The 17,325-nt window shown below is 39.9% G+C and overlaps 1 protein-coding gene across 3 annotated transcripts in view; it reads right to left on the bottom strand.

The window, feature by feature from the left end:
• ccdc146 (coiled-coil domain containing 146) overlaps nucleotides 1–17,325 on the bottom strand; it is a 58,987-nt gene that overhangs the window by 22,666 nt on the left and 18,996 nt on the right. For all 3 annotated transcript variants that reach the window (XM_078942144.1, XM_078942145.1, XM_078942143.1), the window contains exons 4-16: nucleotides 16,175–16,390; nucleotides 13,764–13,815; nucleotides 11,505–11,587; nucleotides 11,256–11,349; nucleotides 11,077–11,150; nucleotides 7,470–7,697; nucleotides 7,288–7,377; nucleotides 6,690–6,786; nucleotides 5,001–5,093; nucleotides 4,671–4,838; nucleotides 4,378–4,466; nucleotides 2,687–2,851; nucleotides 2,487–2,562 (exon numbers count right to left, since the gene is read on the bottom strand). In XM_078942144.1, the coding sequence (XP_078798270.1) occupies nucleotides 2,487–2,562; nucleotides 2,687–2,851; nucleotides 4,378–4,466; nucleotides 4,671–4,838; nucleotides 5,001–5,093; nucleotides 6,690–6,786; nucleotides 7,288–7,377; nucleotides 7,470–7,697; nucleotides 11,077–11,150; nucleotides 11,256–11,349; nucleotides 11,505–11,587; nucleotides 13,764–13,815; nucleotides 16,175–16,390 (1,525 nt within the window). The remainder of the gene's footprint in view (nucleotides 1–2,486; nucleotides 2,563–2,686; nucleotides 2,852–4,377; nucleotides 4,467–4,670; nucleotides 4,839–5,000; nucleotides 5,094–6,689; nucleotides 6,787–7,287; nucleotides 7,378–7,469; nucleotides 7,698–11,076; nucleotides 11,151–11,255; nucleotides 11,350–11,504; nucleotides 11,588–13,763; nucleotides 13,816–16,174; nucleotides 16,391–17,325) is intronic.

Here is a 17,325-nt window from a genome sequence, read left to right as displayed (position 1 = left end):
TAAGAACTATCTTCAGCATAAAAACCAAGAAGTTCTAGAAGTGACGGAATGGCCTCTACAGAGACCTGATCGCAACATCACGAAGTGTCCCGGGGATTACACGAGAAGAAGATCCAAGGTTTGTTCTCCAACATGCTGGGAACAACCTTCCAGTCAAATTCCTTCAAAAAAGAATTGACCAGTATCTTGAAGAATTGTTGCAGTTTGGAAGGCAAAGGGTTCTCCTTACTACTGTCCTGAATATCTTCCAACAGCAGCGTACTACTTAATGAACGTCTTTTGGCGTCTACAAAGGACATCTGGGGAATTTTTAATGATAGAAAATGGAAAGAGGTGGAACTCTGGGAATGGTAGTTTTTGGTGGATTTGAAAAACAAAAATTGACTGGACAACTCTCAGGTAGTCAAGAGAATATTAATATTGACTTATTAATTTACTGCATTTAGTTTACTGATAATACTAAACAACCAAGACTTTCATGTTTCAAACCATTCTTTTTTTGTTGGTCAGATACACGAGCTTAAAATTATTTAAAAACAAAGAAATTTAAAAATTAGAATAGAAATGAAAAAAACTATTAAAAAAAAATTTGTAGAACGCCCAAATCTTTCTTTGCCCTTAAATCAAATCTCAAAATATCAAAACCAAACTACTTACCGTAAATTCTGGACTACAAAGCGCACCCGATTACAAGCCGCACCCACCCATTTTTACGTGTTTAATTAATTTTATACATACACAAGCCGCGTCAGAGTACAAGCCGCGCATGTGTTAGGCGATATAGTCATCCTGACAGATCACGGCCGGCATCCCAGAGAGAGTGCAGTTCATTAGTATGTTGTGGGTGTAGCCAGCTTTGCCTCTGACCCATGCATTTGAGTGTATCGACATCTGTCAAACAGCATGGACCTGTATTCTGTTCACAAGTTCCTCAGTTATGGTGTTTTTATTTCATTCTTTTTTTTTTTTTTTTACTTATTGACAATCTAGGTATCATACATAAAATTACAAACAGTAACCATATAATCAACATTACATCCCTCAGTTATGATGAGGAAATTTACATCCGCGATTCCACATTTCCCATGAGTCTTAGGGGCTAAAGGCGGGGCCAACGCCCGGCTCGCCATACTGTTGTATGTGTTTAAGAATGAGCAAGTATCAGCAGTGCATGGAGGGGTGAACGGGTACAGCTCTCCTTCCGCTTGTGTCGCGGCAGCGTTATGGGAGTAACAGGGCTGGTTAAAAAACACACCGGTAAAATACAGCAGCGGCGACTGAAAAGAGCGCGCCTCAGCGCGATACGCGCGCCTCAGTGCGGCGCGTGTGTCAGAATTCAGAAGCCTCTGCACTCCGCGGACGCCTCTGCGCTCCGCTCCCGCCCCGCGCGCTCCTTGTCTCCCCTTCCTATCTACTCCGACACCTCTGGCCAGGGCGGCTTCAAGGAGGAGCACTTCGTCCCCATTGCGCCGGTGGACCGAGCAAATCGTGTCTGTGCGGAGCAATCGGACTTAATACTGTACGTTTTGTGTATGAGGGGCGGATGCGTTGTTACGTGTGGGAGCCATCAGACTGCCATCGGCCCCGAAGCTCTATAAGAGCAGCAGGAGAAGATGACTCCAACTCACACGGAGGCTGTGAGCTTTTCAAAGCAAAATTCCGCTTTTTCCTTAGAAACCGTAAATGGAGTGTAAATTCACTCCATGCGCTGTTCTCTCCGTCACGCAGCAAACCGGCTTTTCCAAACCCGTTGGTGATGGTGGACTTTTTTACGCTGCTTTTAACGATTGCTTTTAACTTGAAAGCTTCATCATATTGTAGCGGCGATCACGTGCACGTTGGGTCTAATGGCCCCAAAGGATTCTGGGATGCGGCCGGGCATGCGTGTTTCGTTTTGTTGAACCATGACTGAAGTGTCTAAGACCTGAAGCCAAGTCCATGCTGTTTGGCTGCCAAGAGGTGTGTTGAAAAGAAATGCCTTGTGCTTGGAGTTGGATAGAGAGTTCAAACTATTCACTGAGTTCAAAAGTACATACACGGCGGCTGTCAATGAAATCCATAAATTAGCCGCGTCACTGAAAAAGCCGCAGGGCTGTAAGCGCAGGAAAAAAGTAGCGGCTTGTAGTCCGGAAATTACGGTAATCACTTTAGTTTCTATAACTCAAAAAGTATTTGACTAAATATCAATTTATTTTTCAAACGTTAATTCTAAAACTGGTTTTGGTTGGTTACAGAAACGTTTTTACACAGCTGTGGATTTAAACTGAACAAAGTTGGTATTTTTATCAATAAAATGATCAAGTCTTACATTAAAAATGAAGCTTTAAGTTTTTTTTTTTTGGCTGAAAATAAGTACAAATGTTAAAAATAACAGTTTGTTGGTTTGCAACAACTGCTCTGGCATCATTTATCTATTATTTTTTGGCTTGTTTTGTGGCAATTTTGGAAAACGGCAAAACAATTTCCCGCTTTGTGAGTTTGTGGACCTTAGCAATGCCGTCGCTTAGTTTCTTCCTCTCGCTGTTGCTGACAGAGACTTTGACAAAAGCTTGGTTGGCTGTCCTGAAATACAAACACATTGGGAACATGAGACGCTTTTGTTTAACTGTAGAACTTTTTGTTTTATCTCTATCTTCTGGCAGTTTTATTACAGGAATACAGAAATACACCGAAACCACGAACACACCTGTTGATGCTGATCAAAGCAAAGGACTGGCCCGACAGCTGGTTCTTCAAGAATTCTTCCTGTTCTGTCAAATGCTGAACTGTTTGAGTGACAGACTGTTTCAGATCAAAGTACCGCCTCCTCTCTTCCTTGCTTATTGCACACAGATTAGAATACTCCGAAATCCTATTAGGAAGAAAAAAGATCATTTGTGTTTACTAAACAAGCAGGAGGACATCGAATTGAGTGTTTGCTACATAAAAGTATTAACTACACTTTATCAGTGCTTATTGGCTCAAAAGATTTGTGTAAAACATTAGATTTCAGTGATTTGAATCTTTTTTTTTAAGTACAGATTTTACCAATTATTACAAACTGTTTGAAAATGTTTACAAATGAAGAGCTGGAGTTAAAGAAGGGTTGCCAGTAAATGCAAAAAACAAAACAAATTTAAGCAAAGAATTACATTTCTCTACCAAAAATGGTTTCAATCTTTTTTTTTTTTTGTTAATGAAAAACCCTTAACATAAAGTGTTTGAAAGAACCCCTAAAGGCCTGGCAGATATTTCTAATATCAAATATCAAAAGTTTCATTTTTTCCCCTCAAATTGAAATTGCCTGGGATGCTACTAATGAACTTAGCTGTAGCTTTCCGTCCCATCGTTCTCTGTTGTGAGCTGGGCCAGCCTTTTCCTGCTTTAATTTAATCCTAACTCCACATGAGTGCCTCACACTTCAAGAGAATTCAATATTGCTTTCACATCACAGTCACTTTTCCAACGATCAGAGAATTTATTGTTCATTTCTCACAGTGGCTGATTTACTTTAAACCTACGATGTTAGGCAACATAATGTGAGATGTGAAGACTGCTAAAATTTGGGACTTGATTTTCAAACATTATATAAATTGTTCCCTTAAATTGGCCACGAATTAATGTTTTGTTCTCCGTAATAAGCATTTTGGGTACACAACTTGGTATTTTGTGTGCACAAATTAGTATTTTGTCTACACAATTAGCATTTTGTGTAAACAATTAGTATATTTGTGGGCCTAATAGTTCTTTCTGAACACAAACCAGTATTTTGTGTGCACAAATTAGCATTATGTCTACACAATTATCATTGTGTTTACACAGTATTTTTTTGGGCAAAAATTAACGTTTTCTGGGCACAAATGAGTATTTTTGTGCATAAAGTAGTATTTTGTGACTACAAATAAATATTATGGGGGTACAAATTAGTATTTTGTGTACACAGATTAGTATTTTGTGGCTACAAATCAGTATTTTGTCAGCAAAAATTGGTATTTTGTGTACACAGATTAGTTTTGATCAAGTAAAAATTTGTATTTTGTGTGCACAAATTAGCATTATGTCTACACAATTAGCATTTTGTGTACACAATTAGTATTTTTGTGGGGACAATTAGTGTTTTCTGGGCACAAATTCATATTTTGTGGATACAAATTACAGTAGTCTTTGGTGCACCCAAACCAGCATTTTGTGGACATAAATTAGCATTTTGTGGACACAAAATATATAAAGCTTTATGCAGGCTCATTGCATGCTTTTGCAAATGTGATGAAACTTCTTCCTGGTTTCTGCGTTCATGAGTCTGAACCCTGAAGTGTGACCGATGAATTAAACATCCTTAATACTGCATTTAGCAAGACAAACACATGGGATGGAGCATGAATAAGCACACACACATACCTCTGCTGTAGATTTGTGTTGACTTTCTCATGCTCTTCAATGATGAGGTCTTTTTCCCTGAGCTCCTGCTGGATTTGCTCCCTCAGTTGCTGTGGAGAAACCAATTACAGGTAGGTAAAAAAAACTGCAGCCTCATCATTCTTCTTTCCGTGTGTATGCATCAATGCAAATTCTTTCAAATACAACTATTATAAATCCTTACTAGCATTTAGAATATATGATAAGCAAACAAATGGTGTCAGATTACCGGTAGTTTTTAAATCCCCCTTGTTTTTGTGTTTTTGTTTAATCACCTTCGCCCTGAGCAGTTCTCTGTGCTCCCGGCCCTTCTGCTCAGCTTTCATGAGGGTTAGACATCTGAGCTGGTGGAGTTCTTGCCTTAGACGCATTGAGTCCTTCTGTAGCTCATGAATTATCTCAAACTGCTGCTTCTTCTGGCTCTCCACCTCCGTCAATGATAGCTGCTTGCATGGAAAGATGATTCTCCAGTAAAAAGAAAAAAGCCAAGAATATCTAGATAAAACTAAAAGACTGGGGAAGTTATGGCTTGTTTGTGCCAGTTTTTTTCTGTAGGATGCCAGAAAATAAATATAATCTTTTACTCTAAACAACCAAACCCTCACCTGAGTTTTGAGGCTGACTTTGAGAGCATCCACGTCCTTCTGAAGCTCCATCCTTTGCTTCGTTGTGGCCTCTCTTTGAGGAACAGCATCTAACTGAATATTCAGAGGAGTCAGAACGCAAATGCCTCTTCAAATTTTTATCAAGCCATGCAGGCTTTCATCTGATTTAAGCCGGGTTTGTGAGTCTGCTCGAAAGGGAGCGAACGGGATGTTTGCACTGTAACCAAATTCAGTCAGAACATTTTCAGAACAGCATCAAACTCCAATCGTCCCCCGAGTTGTCAGGTTCAACTGTGACAAGTTGTCAAAGAGGATCGGAAAACACACCAGCAGCACTAAATCCATGAAATCAAATTTATTTGATAAGAAATTGGTGTTTTTAACATATTCTTGTAGCATTTTTCTGATGATGAAGGACATATATTAATTTTTTTTCCCCTAAAATTGCATCTCTGAGTATTTTATTTTTCTTAATTAAAATTTTTGTAAATCAAGACCCAGAAATGAAAAAAAAAAATGCAGTTGAAAAAAACTAGTTGATGTGACATAGAAGCTAGTACGGCAAGCCACAAGCTCCCTGCTCTGCCCCATTCTGATGCATCTGTTTGTAGACGACTAGATCCATGTACGTCTGAGCTAGTTTTAAAACTCATCAGCAAAGCAGGTGTGGTCGCTTTCAGCCAATCTGAAAATGATCTGTTCATATTACAAGTGTACCTAAAAATGATGTTTGTGAATCTTTTGTGCATTTCTGAAACATTTATTGTGTTTTTGTGAAACATTTGTGAGAAACACTTATTGTGCATGTGTGAACCATTTAGTTTGCATGTGTGAAACACGTGTGTTTGTTAAAAACAGGGTGTGCATTTGCAAAACATGTATGCATTTCCAAATTTCTATTGCATGTTTGCATTAAATTACAGTTGTGAATCAGAGTGTATGCATTTCTGAAATAGGAGACTGTTCCGGCCTCATACTGCACCCCTAGACCTGCATGTTTGTGGACGTAACGACATAGTTTCTGCAGAGGGGCAGTAGTTAATCAGAAATTCACCTCTGAGTTGTGGGTGTTGGCAACCCTCCTCCCCCTCCCCACTGCTGAAAGCAGGGAGCTTGTGGCCCCGCCCAGCGTATTTCCTACAACACAAATAAGCTCTTTTTCATGAGCTCTCTGTTTACACGCTCTCCTGCTAGCTTACAGCCCTTCACACTCTCAACCTAGCCTTAGCGGTCCAACAAAAATGCCGAGCAATATAGAAGCCATACAGTTTTGAGCCAGATACCAGCTCAGACGAGGAGACCGAAGACGGACATGGATCTAGTTGTCTACAAGTGGATGCTTGAAATGTGGCCCGCCCCCAGGTACTTTTTACGTCACAAATGCAATCTTTTTTAAACAGCAGGTTTTTTTTTGGTCTGGTCATGATTTACAGCTATTTGAAAAAAATACTCAGAAATTACAATTTTAGCTTAATTTCTTAATATATGTCCATCAGAAAAATGCTACGAGAGCATGTCAAAAAGATGATTTTCATTTGTACGATCCAGACTTTCCAAAATCTAAAAAATAATAACGCATAAAAAAGAAGCGCAAAAACAGTTAAAGGGCTTGGGTGATAACCTTTGATCATTTTCAACACATAAAATGTAATTAAAATATATGGAAAAACGTTGCATTTCTGGAGTCACCTGTGCCTGTAGCTCATGATAGACGGATGTTTTGAAAGCCAGCTGCTCAGTGGCCACGGTCAGCGCTTGCTCCATCCTTTTGAGGGCTTGAATGTGCCTGAGGAAAACCAAAGGAAGCCATCAAATATTTACCACCACCATGGCTGCCGCTGTGGTTTTTCTTCTGTGTTTCCAAAAAGACATCACAGCGCTCTGTGTACAGATTTCTGTTATTAGAATGCTTCAACGTAAACATTTTAGAAAGAAAAATCTGTTTTTTTGTTCTCGTGCTTTAAAACTATATGGTTGATTAAAAATGAAAGAGTGTGAGGTTTCTGTCTATCCCTAACAATACATTTATTCATGTTGGTATTTTATACAAGCTAAGGAGAAAAGGTGAGTAAAACAAACATGAAATCTGAGGCTGCTTCACAGCTTTGCAAAGCGGCAATGAGATACTGAAGCCAACGCAGAGCAGCAAGGAGCAATCTAACTGCTGCAGCTTTTATGAAGAGGGAAATGCGCGGTCTTAGAGCTCAAGGGGAACACAAACTGTAAACACAGCTTTTGTTTTTCTAGGAAAGCTTGTGTGTGTGAGGATTTTTGTCAGATTTCATACCTGTTACTCTCACTGAGTTGCACAGATCTGCTCTCGTAAACCTGCTTTTTCTCGCTCGTGAGGCTTCGCTGCTTCATTTCCAGCATGCCTCTAGAAAGAAAGAAAAATATTGAAAAAATAAAAGAATCTATTTCAGAGCGGAATATTTCAGATTTGCCCTTTTTCATCACAGAGGTTTGCACCTGTTTCCGGTGAGTTCTGCCACCTCTTCCCGCAGGAGCTCCTGCTTCTTCAGGAGCTGCCGCTGCTCCCCCTCGCTGGCCTCGACTTTGGCCTTCAAACCCTCCACCTCCTTCTTCAGATCGTCCCGCGTGGTCCTGAGGGACCGGTTCCCCTCGTTCAGGGCGCTCGCTTGCTGCTCCATTTCTGAAAACTCAACATTCAGGGCTTCCATCTTCACCCGCCCGGCCCTTTTTGGTTTAGTGAAAAGACAGTGAACAGATAAAGAATGAGGGGGGGGGGCGAAATCGACTGTCTTGTAAGACTTCATTTCTTATGAATTAACAGCACGCGCATCCATCTTTTATATTCACCCCCCCCCCCACCAGAATCCCACAGCTTTGTAAATTTCAAATTACAAGCCACGGCTCTGACGGCTCACACAGAATGTTCCAGAGTGTTTGCAGGCAAGATAAATCATTTTTTTGAAATTGACACAAAGAAGAGAGTTCACTCCAGCTGTACTTACAAAAAAGATACACCTGCAAGTTTTGACATTCCTCCAACAACAAATACTCATACCTGTGTCAGCGAATGCATGGAAAACTGGGATTTCACATCTAAAATAAAAAATTTAACGTGGCAATGTTTTGTAATCATGATGTATTGCAAGTAAAATGATTCGTAAATCTAAATACAGAGCAGATTACTTAGATTTCAAATTAGCCTGTCCATTTAGCACACATTTTTGAGCACAAAATTTGAATAAGAATCAGAATCAGAATCAGAATCAGAATCTTTATTATCATTCTGCAGAGCACAATGAAATTTTTTCCAGCAACTCTCGATATAAAAAAGGTAGAATAAAATAAAATAAGAATAAGGAGCTATATAAGGCATAAATACTTAAATACTGTACAGTAGAGTGGGGTGAATATTGCACGAGTGGGTATTCCACATTAGAATGGATATTGCACATACAGCATGAATATTGCACACAGTTTAAAATAGAGTCAGAGCATTGTCAGCTGTGTGCTGACAGGGGTTAGTGGGTTATGTTAAGTCTGGGGGGAGGGGGCGGTTTCGTTGACCCAGTTGTGTGATGTGTGGGGGGGGGGGGGGGTGGATGGACCTCACTGCTCTTGGGAAGAAGCTGTTCCTCAGTCTGTTTGTGTGAGTTCTGATGCTCCTGTATCTCTTCCCAGAGGGAAGAGGTACAAACAGGTTATGTCCTGGGTGGGTGGGGTCTGCAGCAATACGACCAGCCTTCCGTCGGACCCGGCTGTCATACACTGAGTCGAGTTGTGGGAGAGGTCCTCCCACAATCTCCTGTGCGGTTTTCACCACCCGGGCCAAGTCCTTCCTGTCTTGAGCGGTGCAGCTCCCGTACCACACCGTAGCACTCAGACAGAGGATGCTCTCTATGGTTGCCTTGTAGAAGTTCCCCAGAAGTTGTGATGAAAGGATGATGAGTCCTTTTAAGCTTCCTGAGAAAGAAGAGTCTCTGCTGAGCCTTCTTCACCAGGTGGGATGTGTGCAGCGACCAGGTGAGGTCAGATGTGATGTGGATTCCCAGGAACTTGATGTGGTCCACCTGCTCCACCTCCTCCCCGTTAATGAGGAGGGGGGTGTGTGCCACCTTTCTAGTCCTTCTAAAATCCACAATGATCTCTTTGGTCTTGGAGGTGTTCAGGATGAGGTTGTTGTCAGCACACCATCCTGTCAGGTGCTGAACTTCCTCTCTGTAGTGAGTCTCATCATTGTTGGATATGAGACCCACTACGGTGGTGTCGTCGGCGAACTTTAAAACCAGATTTGTGGAATGAATAGCGGAGCAGTCGTGGGTGAACAGAGTGAAGAGGGCGGGGCTGAGGACACACCCCTGTGGTGTTCCTGTGCTCAGGATCAGAGTGGATGATGTTGAGTCCCCGATTCTCACCACTTGGGGCCTGTTGGTGAGAAAGTCTTTGATCCAGAGGCACAGGGAGGCAGGCAGACCCAGGTTGTGGAGCTTCAGTGTCAGCTTGTCCGGGATCACCGTGTTGAAGGCTGAACTGAAGTCCACAAATAACATCCTGACATAGGTGTCAGGATGCTCCAGGTGGGACAGGGTAGCATGCAGGGCTAGTGAGACTGCGTCCTCTGTCGATCGGTTCTCCCTGTAAGCGAACTGATGACTGTCCAGAGTAGCAGGGATGATGTCCTTGATGTGGTTCAGGATGATCCTCTCAAAGCACTTCATGATCACCGGTGTCAGAGCGACCGGCCGGTAATCATTGAGGCACGAGACGGATGATTTTTTTGGCACCGGCACGATGATGGAGGACTTGAGGCACACGGGAACACGGGAATAAATTCTCTTTGAACATCCAATTTGACAGAATTGGGGAAAAATAGTGCCACATGTCACCTTTTTGCCAATGTCTTAAAGACCCACTCCCATGAAAATAGTCTTTTTAGTGTTTTTCACAGGTTCATGTGGCATTTTTATGGATATACAGTATATTAAGAAGATTAAGCTTAAAATTGCGTTTTGAGTATTCTTTTTATTCAAGTCGATGTGAATAAGGAGCCGACAAAAAAAATCTGTTTTAAAAAAAAGCATATTTGTTATGTAGAAAATTCTGATGCGTCCACTTGTAGATGAATAGATCCATGGACGTCTTTGTTTTCCTCGTCTGCGGTGGCATCTGGCTCTAAACTGTACGGCTGGATAGCTCCAATATTGTTGCCATTTGGTTGCACTTGGTTGGGGTATAAAGAGGCTGTAAGCCAGCAAGGCAGAGTGTATGGCTGTGTCTAACTTGGAGGGCTGCGTTCTTCCTGGGCTGCATTTGTAGGCTGCTTACATCACAGCGCTGCGATAAGTTCTGTCCAAATTCAGCAACCTCTTCAAATGCAGCCAATGAATACGGCCTTCTGTTTCCTAATTTCAAGGATTGGTCTGGTGTATCCTTCTATGCTATCCCAAGATGCATTGCAGCTGAACCATGGCGGACAGTGAAGCGGGACCCGAGTTCAAGATATTTACACCTCTTTATAATCACACCTCCAAGATTAAAAGTTGGATTACATAAGCCAGGAAAATTTCTAGCTCCTTTCCCGGTTCACTACTCCTCTTTGTTTGGGACACACGGTTGCTAGGCGACGAGACATTCGCCGATGTAACAGCTGGAATTATCTAAAGGCTAGACTCATCCAAAATCCCAGCCGTTCACATCCGGACTACCCGCTCGATGAAGGACCCGGCCAACGTCGCCCAGGAAGGCCGCGGCCATTGAAGGATGCAGCCCTCAAATTTGGACACAGGCCTTATCTTAGTTACGGGTGATGGGAAGGGGGGTGGGGTTGCTCCGCACCAACTGTCCTGCCTACAACTCAGAGGCAAGATTTTAGTGAACTACTGTCGCTCTTCAGAGATTATGTCCTAGAAAATGAAAAGCTGTTTGATTTAGGCTAAAACCAAATTAAAACGGCATAATCACATTAAAAAAAAACTGGGAACCCTTTTAAAGTAGATCTGAAGATGATCAGAGTTGGTCTTTTATCAAACTCTTTGTTATTCCAGGTGTTCATGACACTACAGCGCTTCTCGATCATGAGCATCACAATGGAGTTAAACGTACTTACTCCAACCTGGAGCTTTTCCTTTCCGCCTCCTTAAAAATCTGGTCAGGTCTGCTGAGGAGCTGGGCTTTCTCAGCCTTGGAGGGAGCGTGCACACAAACATGAGAAGGCAGATGATTTGTTATTTTATTAATGGTGAAAAGGCTGTGGGCTCCACCAGCTCTTTTTTTCTTCCCACAGACCTCTTTGAGCTCTATGGTTTGCTTCTTCTCCTCCAGCTCCTTCTGTTCCTCTAATTTGGCGAGTTCATGAGCTTCCAGATCCTTCATCAGGTTTCTGTGAACGCAGGAGATACACAACAACGCCTTTGACTTTGGGGCAAATTAGATCAACTTTGCTTTTTAAAACCCTTTTTTTATGAAACAGAAAGCCAAAATTATGCATTATAAATTGAAAAAACAATCCCGGTTCATCATCTCTTGATGCGTTACCGGATTTCCTGTTGTCTTAATGCCACTTCTTCCTTCAGTTCTTCATATTTGTCCTTTAGAGTCTCTGTTACAATGTCAGATTCCTGAAGAAGAACAAGTTACAATCCTTATTTTCTCAAAGAATGAGAGAGAACTTCAACACTTGATGTTCAGCTGTTGGTGGAATGGCATGATACTAATGCGGTCACAGCACATTCAATATTACATAACCTTTTCTTTTTTTTCCACTGCTCTGTTTGGGGGAAGATTTTTGCCGCAGAGTTCAAATTTCTGCTCAACAGTTCGGCCACATTTTTTAGTAGAAATGACGTTCTGATTTACTCAGTTATTTCTTCAGAGTTCGACATCTACCTTCCCTTTCAATATTAACGACAGATTTTCTACTGCTTGATAAACCAATTCTTTCTGATAATAACCCAAAACAGGCTGGTGCTTCTAATAGGATTTCCCTCAGCAGATTTTTGATGCTAATGGCTAAAATAGCTAATGTGGTGTATCTTTATTATGAACTGAAAATGATATTCCACAACGTGATGAACTTAAAAAGAACTTAAATAGTTAAAGCAATGCAAACCTAATTAGCCCTGAACCATCGCCAAAGAACTACAGACATAGAGCTTTCAGCAGATGCTTGGACTGATGTCCCACTGGATGACTTTTTAATTTTGTTATCATTTTATATGGAATAATAAAAAGTTTCCACTTTGTACCCAGAGTATTAGAGCCACCATGAAAGAAAATCAATGCACAAATATGAGAAAATAGTGCTAAAGGAATGAGGAAAGTCAAAAATAAAGCTTTAAAAAAAATGAAAGAAAAAAAATGCAAAAATGTACAAAAATAAAGCGGTGAAATTGTGAAAAAAGTCAAAATATTGTAAGAATAAAGTCTTAAAATTATAAGGAAAAGAAACATGTTTTACGTGGAAAAAGCCCCCTTTTGATTTTTAAATTGAGTTATTTTATAAGAATAAAGTTGTACATTTACAAAATAGGTAAAACTATGACTGAGTATTAGGGCCACCATAAAAGAAAATAATTTAAAAAGAATATGAGAATAAGGTGAAGAAGTTATGAGAAAAAGATTAAAATTTTACAAAAATAAAGTTGTCAAATTTTGAGAAAAAATGTAGTTATTTCAAGAAAACAAAGCTATACATTTACAAAATAGGTGGCCCAATGAGTTTTAGGGCAATCATAAAAGAAATATATATAAATTTTAGAATAAAGTCGTAGAAGTATGAAAAAAAGTCAAAATTTTACGAGTATAAAGACATAAAATCATGAGAAAAAAGTCACAATTTTACAGGAATATTGTAAAAACATAAAAAATAAATAAAAATGTATAAGAATAAAGCTGCCTTAACCCACAACCGGCCGGGATACGGTCCGGCAGACCCGTCACCCCGAAAGGGACAAAACGGAAGAAGATAGATGGATGGAATAAAGCTTTGAAAGTATTTTTTAAAAAGTCACAATTTTGTGAAAATAAAGTCAAAAAAATTATGAAAGAAAAAAAATAAAACGTAATTTTACAAGGAAAAAGCCACGCTTTTTTTAAAAACTGACTTAGGGTTTTAATCAAAATAAAAGTTGTACTTTTACAAAATAGGTAAGACTATGACAAAGTATAAGGGCAACTATAAAATAAAAGAAATTTAAAAAAGTTTGAGTATTAGGTTGTACAATTATGTGGGAAAAGGGTAAATATATTTGAGTAATAAAGTAATTAAATTATTAGGTAAAAATAAAAAAATGACAAAAATAAGGTTGTAAAATAAAAAATGGAAAAGTCAGGATTTTGTGAAAACAAAGTCTTATATGTTAGGGTTATTCATTTTATATGTTAGGGTTATTCATTAAAATAAAGTTGTACATTTACAAAATACGTAAAACTACAACAAAGTATTAGGGCAATCATAAAAGAAAATGTATTTGAAAAAATTGAGAGTTGTATGTCTGAGTCGTATGTACTTCAGAGCAGGAACCTGCTATTTTTATTTTTTTGTGTTTATAAGCATATAATCAGATTAATGCATCCTGGGCTATATTTGCTACATCGGTGGACACTAGTTTTTCCTAGAGACTTGTGGGAAATTTCCAGGGCTGTGGAAAAGGCAAATTCCCTATAAAGAGCACTATAGTAAATGAATATGGTCACATCCTTAGTTTTTGTAAGAAAACAAAAAGAGGGGTGTGCTTAAAGAGAGAATACAGATGAAAAAAAATCAGATTTATCTTTTATGGAACTGAAACTTACAGCTGGTTTCTTCTGAATTTCTGCCTCCAGATGCTTCTTTTCCTCCTGGAGCCTGCTCGGCAAGAAGCAGAAGCAAGTTTAGGCACCGTAAGAGAAGATCCCCCCCACCCCAGAAAAGATAAAAAAATCACTTCCTGATTCACAGAAAGAGGAATCCACAAACATTCAGCACCATTTGTATATTTAGAATTTCTCTACTCTGCAGATTCCCATCAACTGAATCATAAAAAGAATTGAACCAATGCTTTTCTAAGTTGGAAAAGTTACTTAAAAAGCAGAAATGCACTTTCAACAAACATCTTTCATCTCCGTGCAGCAGATGCTTCTGGAGCCGTCGATTTCAGTTTGCGTGAAATAATAATAATTCCGAGCCAGCTCCATCATAATAAAACGCCATATCGGCACATTCTACAAAGCAAATCATATTAATCTTCCTGACAAGTTTATGTAGTGGATTTAAAATAAAAATAGATTTAAAAGAAGAAAAAAACTCTGCAGGGATGTTGCAATGCAGGATTTTAAAATAAATCCTTAAGAGGCTGTTTGTCTAAAAGACAGAGAATTATTTTATTTTTTAAAATAGAAAGCATCTGCCTGTCTTCACACAGACTGGCAACATAAAGAGAGGATGCAGGAAGGAGGGAAGGAGAAAGAGTTCAGGATGAAAGAAAGGGCGATATGAGGCAGCAGCCGGGGACAAAAGGCTGTCATAAATAACACGCTCGCTCGCTGTTACAGAGTACGACTGCATCCTCAGAGAATGCACTGCAAGTAGTTTGCATTGAATATTTCAATAACTGCTGGGCCACAGTGTTAAAAAAAAAAAAAAAATAACTCTGCCTCCTACAGAGCGTACCTTTGCCACAGCGCGGGCTTTGTATGCAGCAGCTGTTTTAATCTTGCAGAGGTAGAGTCCAAAGCAAAGTGAGAATGAGTTAATAAGGTTTGCTACTACTTCACGGCAACTTTATTTGTATTTTTGACCATATTTTATTACATCTTTAGCTTTGTTTTATAACTAAAATACACAAAAAACATCTGACAACGAGATTGTTATTATTTTTCCCTGAATTTACTTATTTTTTTTATGATTCACAGCCTTTTATATACCTTTATACTAGTTTCCGACTTCACTGAATTGCTTTGAAAACCTCTCAATTTAATTTTCGAAACTTGGTTAAGCCCGAATGTTTTTAAAGCTAAGAAACCACTTGGTTAAAAAAATAATTTAAAAAAATGTGTGGAAAACTCTGGTGGACAACATGTAATCATGCTGCCAAGCAATGTTCCAGCAACCCTCCCTTTGGCACTTGACAAAGTGTACTGAGGAAGAGAAGATCCTAGAGCGAGTGCGTGCTTTTCCATCTCTGTGGGTGTGTTTGACCTTTTGGGTAAGTGCAGCTGAGAGAGTTGGAAGTGGAAGGGAAAAAAAAAAAACCTGCAGTAGAGAGCAGAGAAACAGGCTATGATGAGAAAAAAGGCTCATGGGAGAGAAAGAAAAGGATTGGTGGGAGAACATGAACCCATCAAAGGATGGATATGTAAAACACAGTATAAAAAACATAGGATGGTGTTCTTTTGGACAAGTAATTTGCACTATTTCACAAAAAAAGAAGCTAAAATGAAACACGTAAAGCTGGGTTTGCCACAAAACTAATGAAATCTGTAGGCATTTCGACCGGCCAGGACTCTGCTGAAAAAAACCAAAAAGACTGGAAGCATATTTCTTTTTTATACAGTATTTTCCGCACTATAACGCATATTTAAAAGCCTTAAATTTTTTTCCTAAAGCAACAATGCGTTTTTTTGTTTGTGTTTACAGATGTTGAAGCGATTTTGAGAGGGCCATGGATGGGGCCATGTAAGGCCATGTAAGGCCTTATAGGCAAGCAGGAGGATTTTAAACGTGATTCTAGAATGAATGATCAAACACAAAACTATACCCTGCCGTAAATGTTTATAAGATTAAGATCACCTTTAAAACAGCATGATATGGCCTCTATAATGGGCTCTTTTTTTTGTCATTGAAGTGGCATAAAATTTGCCACGTGGAACAACGCACAAGCAGGACCGATATTATGAGCGTTTGTGCATTTGTGCGTGTCTAATACTCTTTCACCTTCACCTCTCTCGAAAGTCAATAAAGAAAAAGGTGCTGCCTCATGGAGATCACTCCAGGTTGCAACTGTGTATCAAAAAAAAAACCCTACACTTGTCAAGCATCACTTTTCTGCTCAACTCTATGGTTTCACTTTGTCCTCCTGTGTTCCTCTCACTTATGGGTCTCTGCATGGATGTGCTCGTGTTTATTATGCATGTGTTTGATTCATTCAGCATTTCACAGAAAAAGATATAAATGTGTGGCATCAGCAGTTTCGATGATGATGATGGTGTGTGTGTGTGTAGCTTACCACTGCAGTTCATGCTGAGTCTTATGCTCTCTCTCCTTGGCAGCGTGCAGTGTGTTGTACGCCCCCAGGAGCTGTCCCCTCAGCGTGCTGACCTCACTGTCAGGCTCCTCAACATTGCTCTGCTCCTCTGCGCTCTCTACCTCCACCTGCAGCCTCTCCAGCTCCGCCCGACACCTCTTTGCCTCCGACAGGAGTTTGAGCTCAGATTCTTGGGCACTGTTGGATAAACAAAATGACACAAGTCTGCTTGGAGTCTGAGTGTTTAGTACTACTCCAGCTTCAGGCGCCAGTCTTGGGACATTTTTTAACTTTCTGAAGCACCTTCACAATAAAACGTTTGATGTTTTTCCATAAGAAAAAAACACGACATTTTAAGCTTTTATGTCAAAATTAACATCTGAAGATGTTAAAGGAAGTCAACATACAATTTTGTATTGTATCCAGATCACCTCAGATACATATTTTCTAGGGTTTGATGCATTTAAAGACACTGTGGCCCATCTCTAAAATCCCACTCTTTTCCGCCCAGTCCAACAAGAAATGCATACAAACATAATTAATATAAATAAAGTTTAGCGTCAAATCCAAAAAGGGTTTAAATCTTCTGACACCCCGTGTGTCAGAAGATTCATGACCGCCTATTGTAGCAATCGAATCTGTCCAACACAAGAGGCCTTCAGCTCAAATCTGTTTGCTCAGCTGCGGGTTGTCCGAGCATATAGAGTGTCATAGATAGGAGGGGGTGCATCTAGCAGTTTCCTTAAGGATCCTTAAGGAGCTTCACTAAAATGGAGTTTCGATGATGATGTGTGTGTGCGGTGCGGTGAGTGGGTCATAACGTGTTTGTAAGAATGATATATATTGCACGTAATTATGATGTACGGGGATGCTCAGTCCAGTCGTTAGAAAGGCACAAGTCCCGTGCTGCAGGTGTGTCCAACCAATTCGATAAGGTTAGAAAACAGGCAAGAAAGCGACCCTCGTGGCCTGGAGGTATCCGTCCCTGATTTCCAATCTTTATTAGCAGTAAATTTATTCAATAATAGTTCTTTTGCCAAAAGTTGGGATCTTAGAGGCTAATTTGACATTTAAAAAAAAATGTGATTTGAATATTTTTTGTCAAAATGATGGTTGTTACATACAAAGTCCCT

This window comes from Oryzias latipes, chromosome 23, assembly GCF_053564925.1.
Source record: "Oryzias latipes strain Hd-rR chromosome 23, Olatipes_Hd-rR_3.1".
Lineage (NCBI taxonomy): Eukaryota > Metazoa > Chordata > Actinopteri > Beloniformes > Adrianichthyidae > Oryzias > Oryzias latipes.
This window is presented reverse-complemented; position numbering and strand designations above follow the sequence as displayed.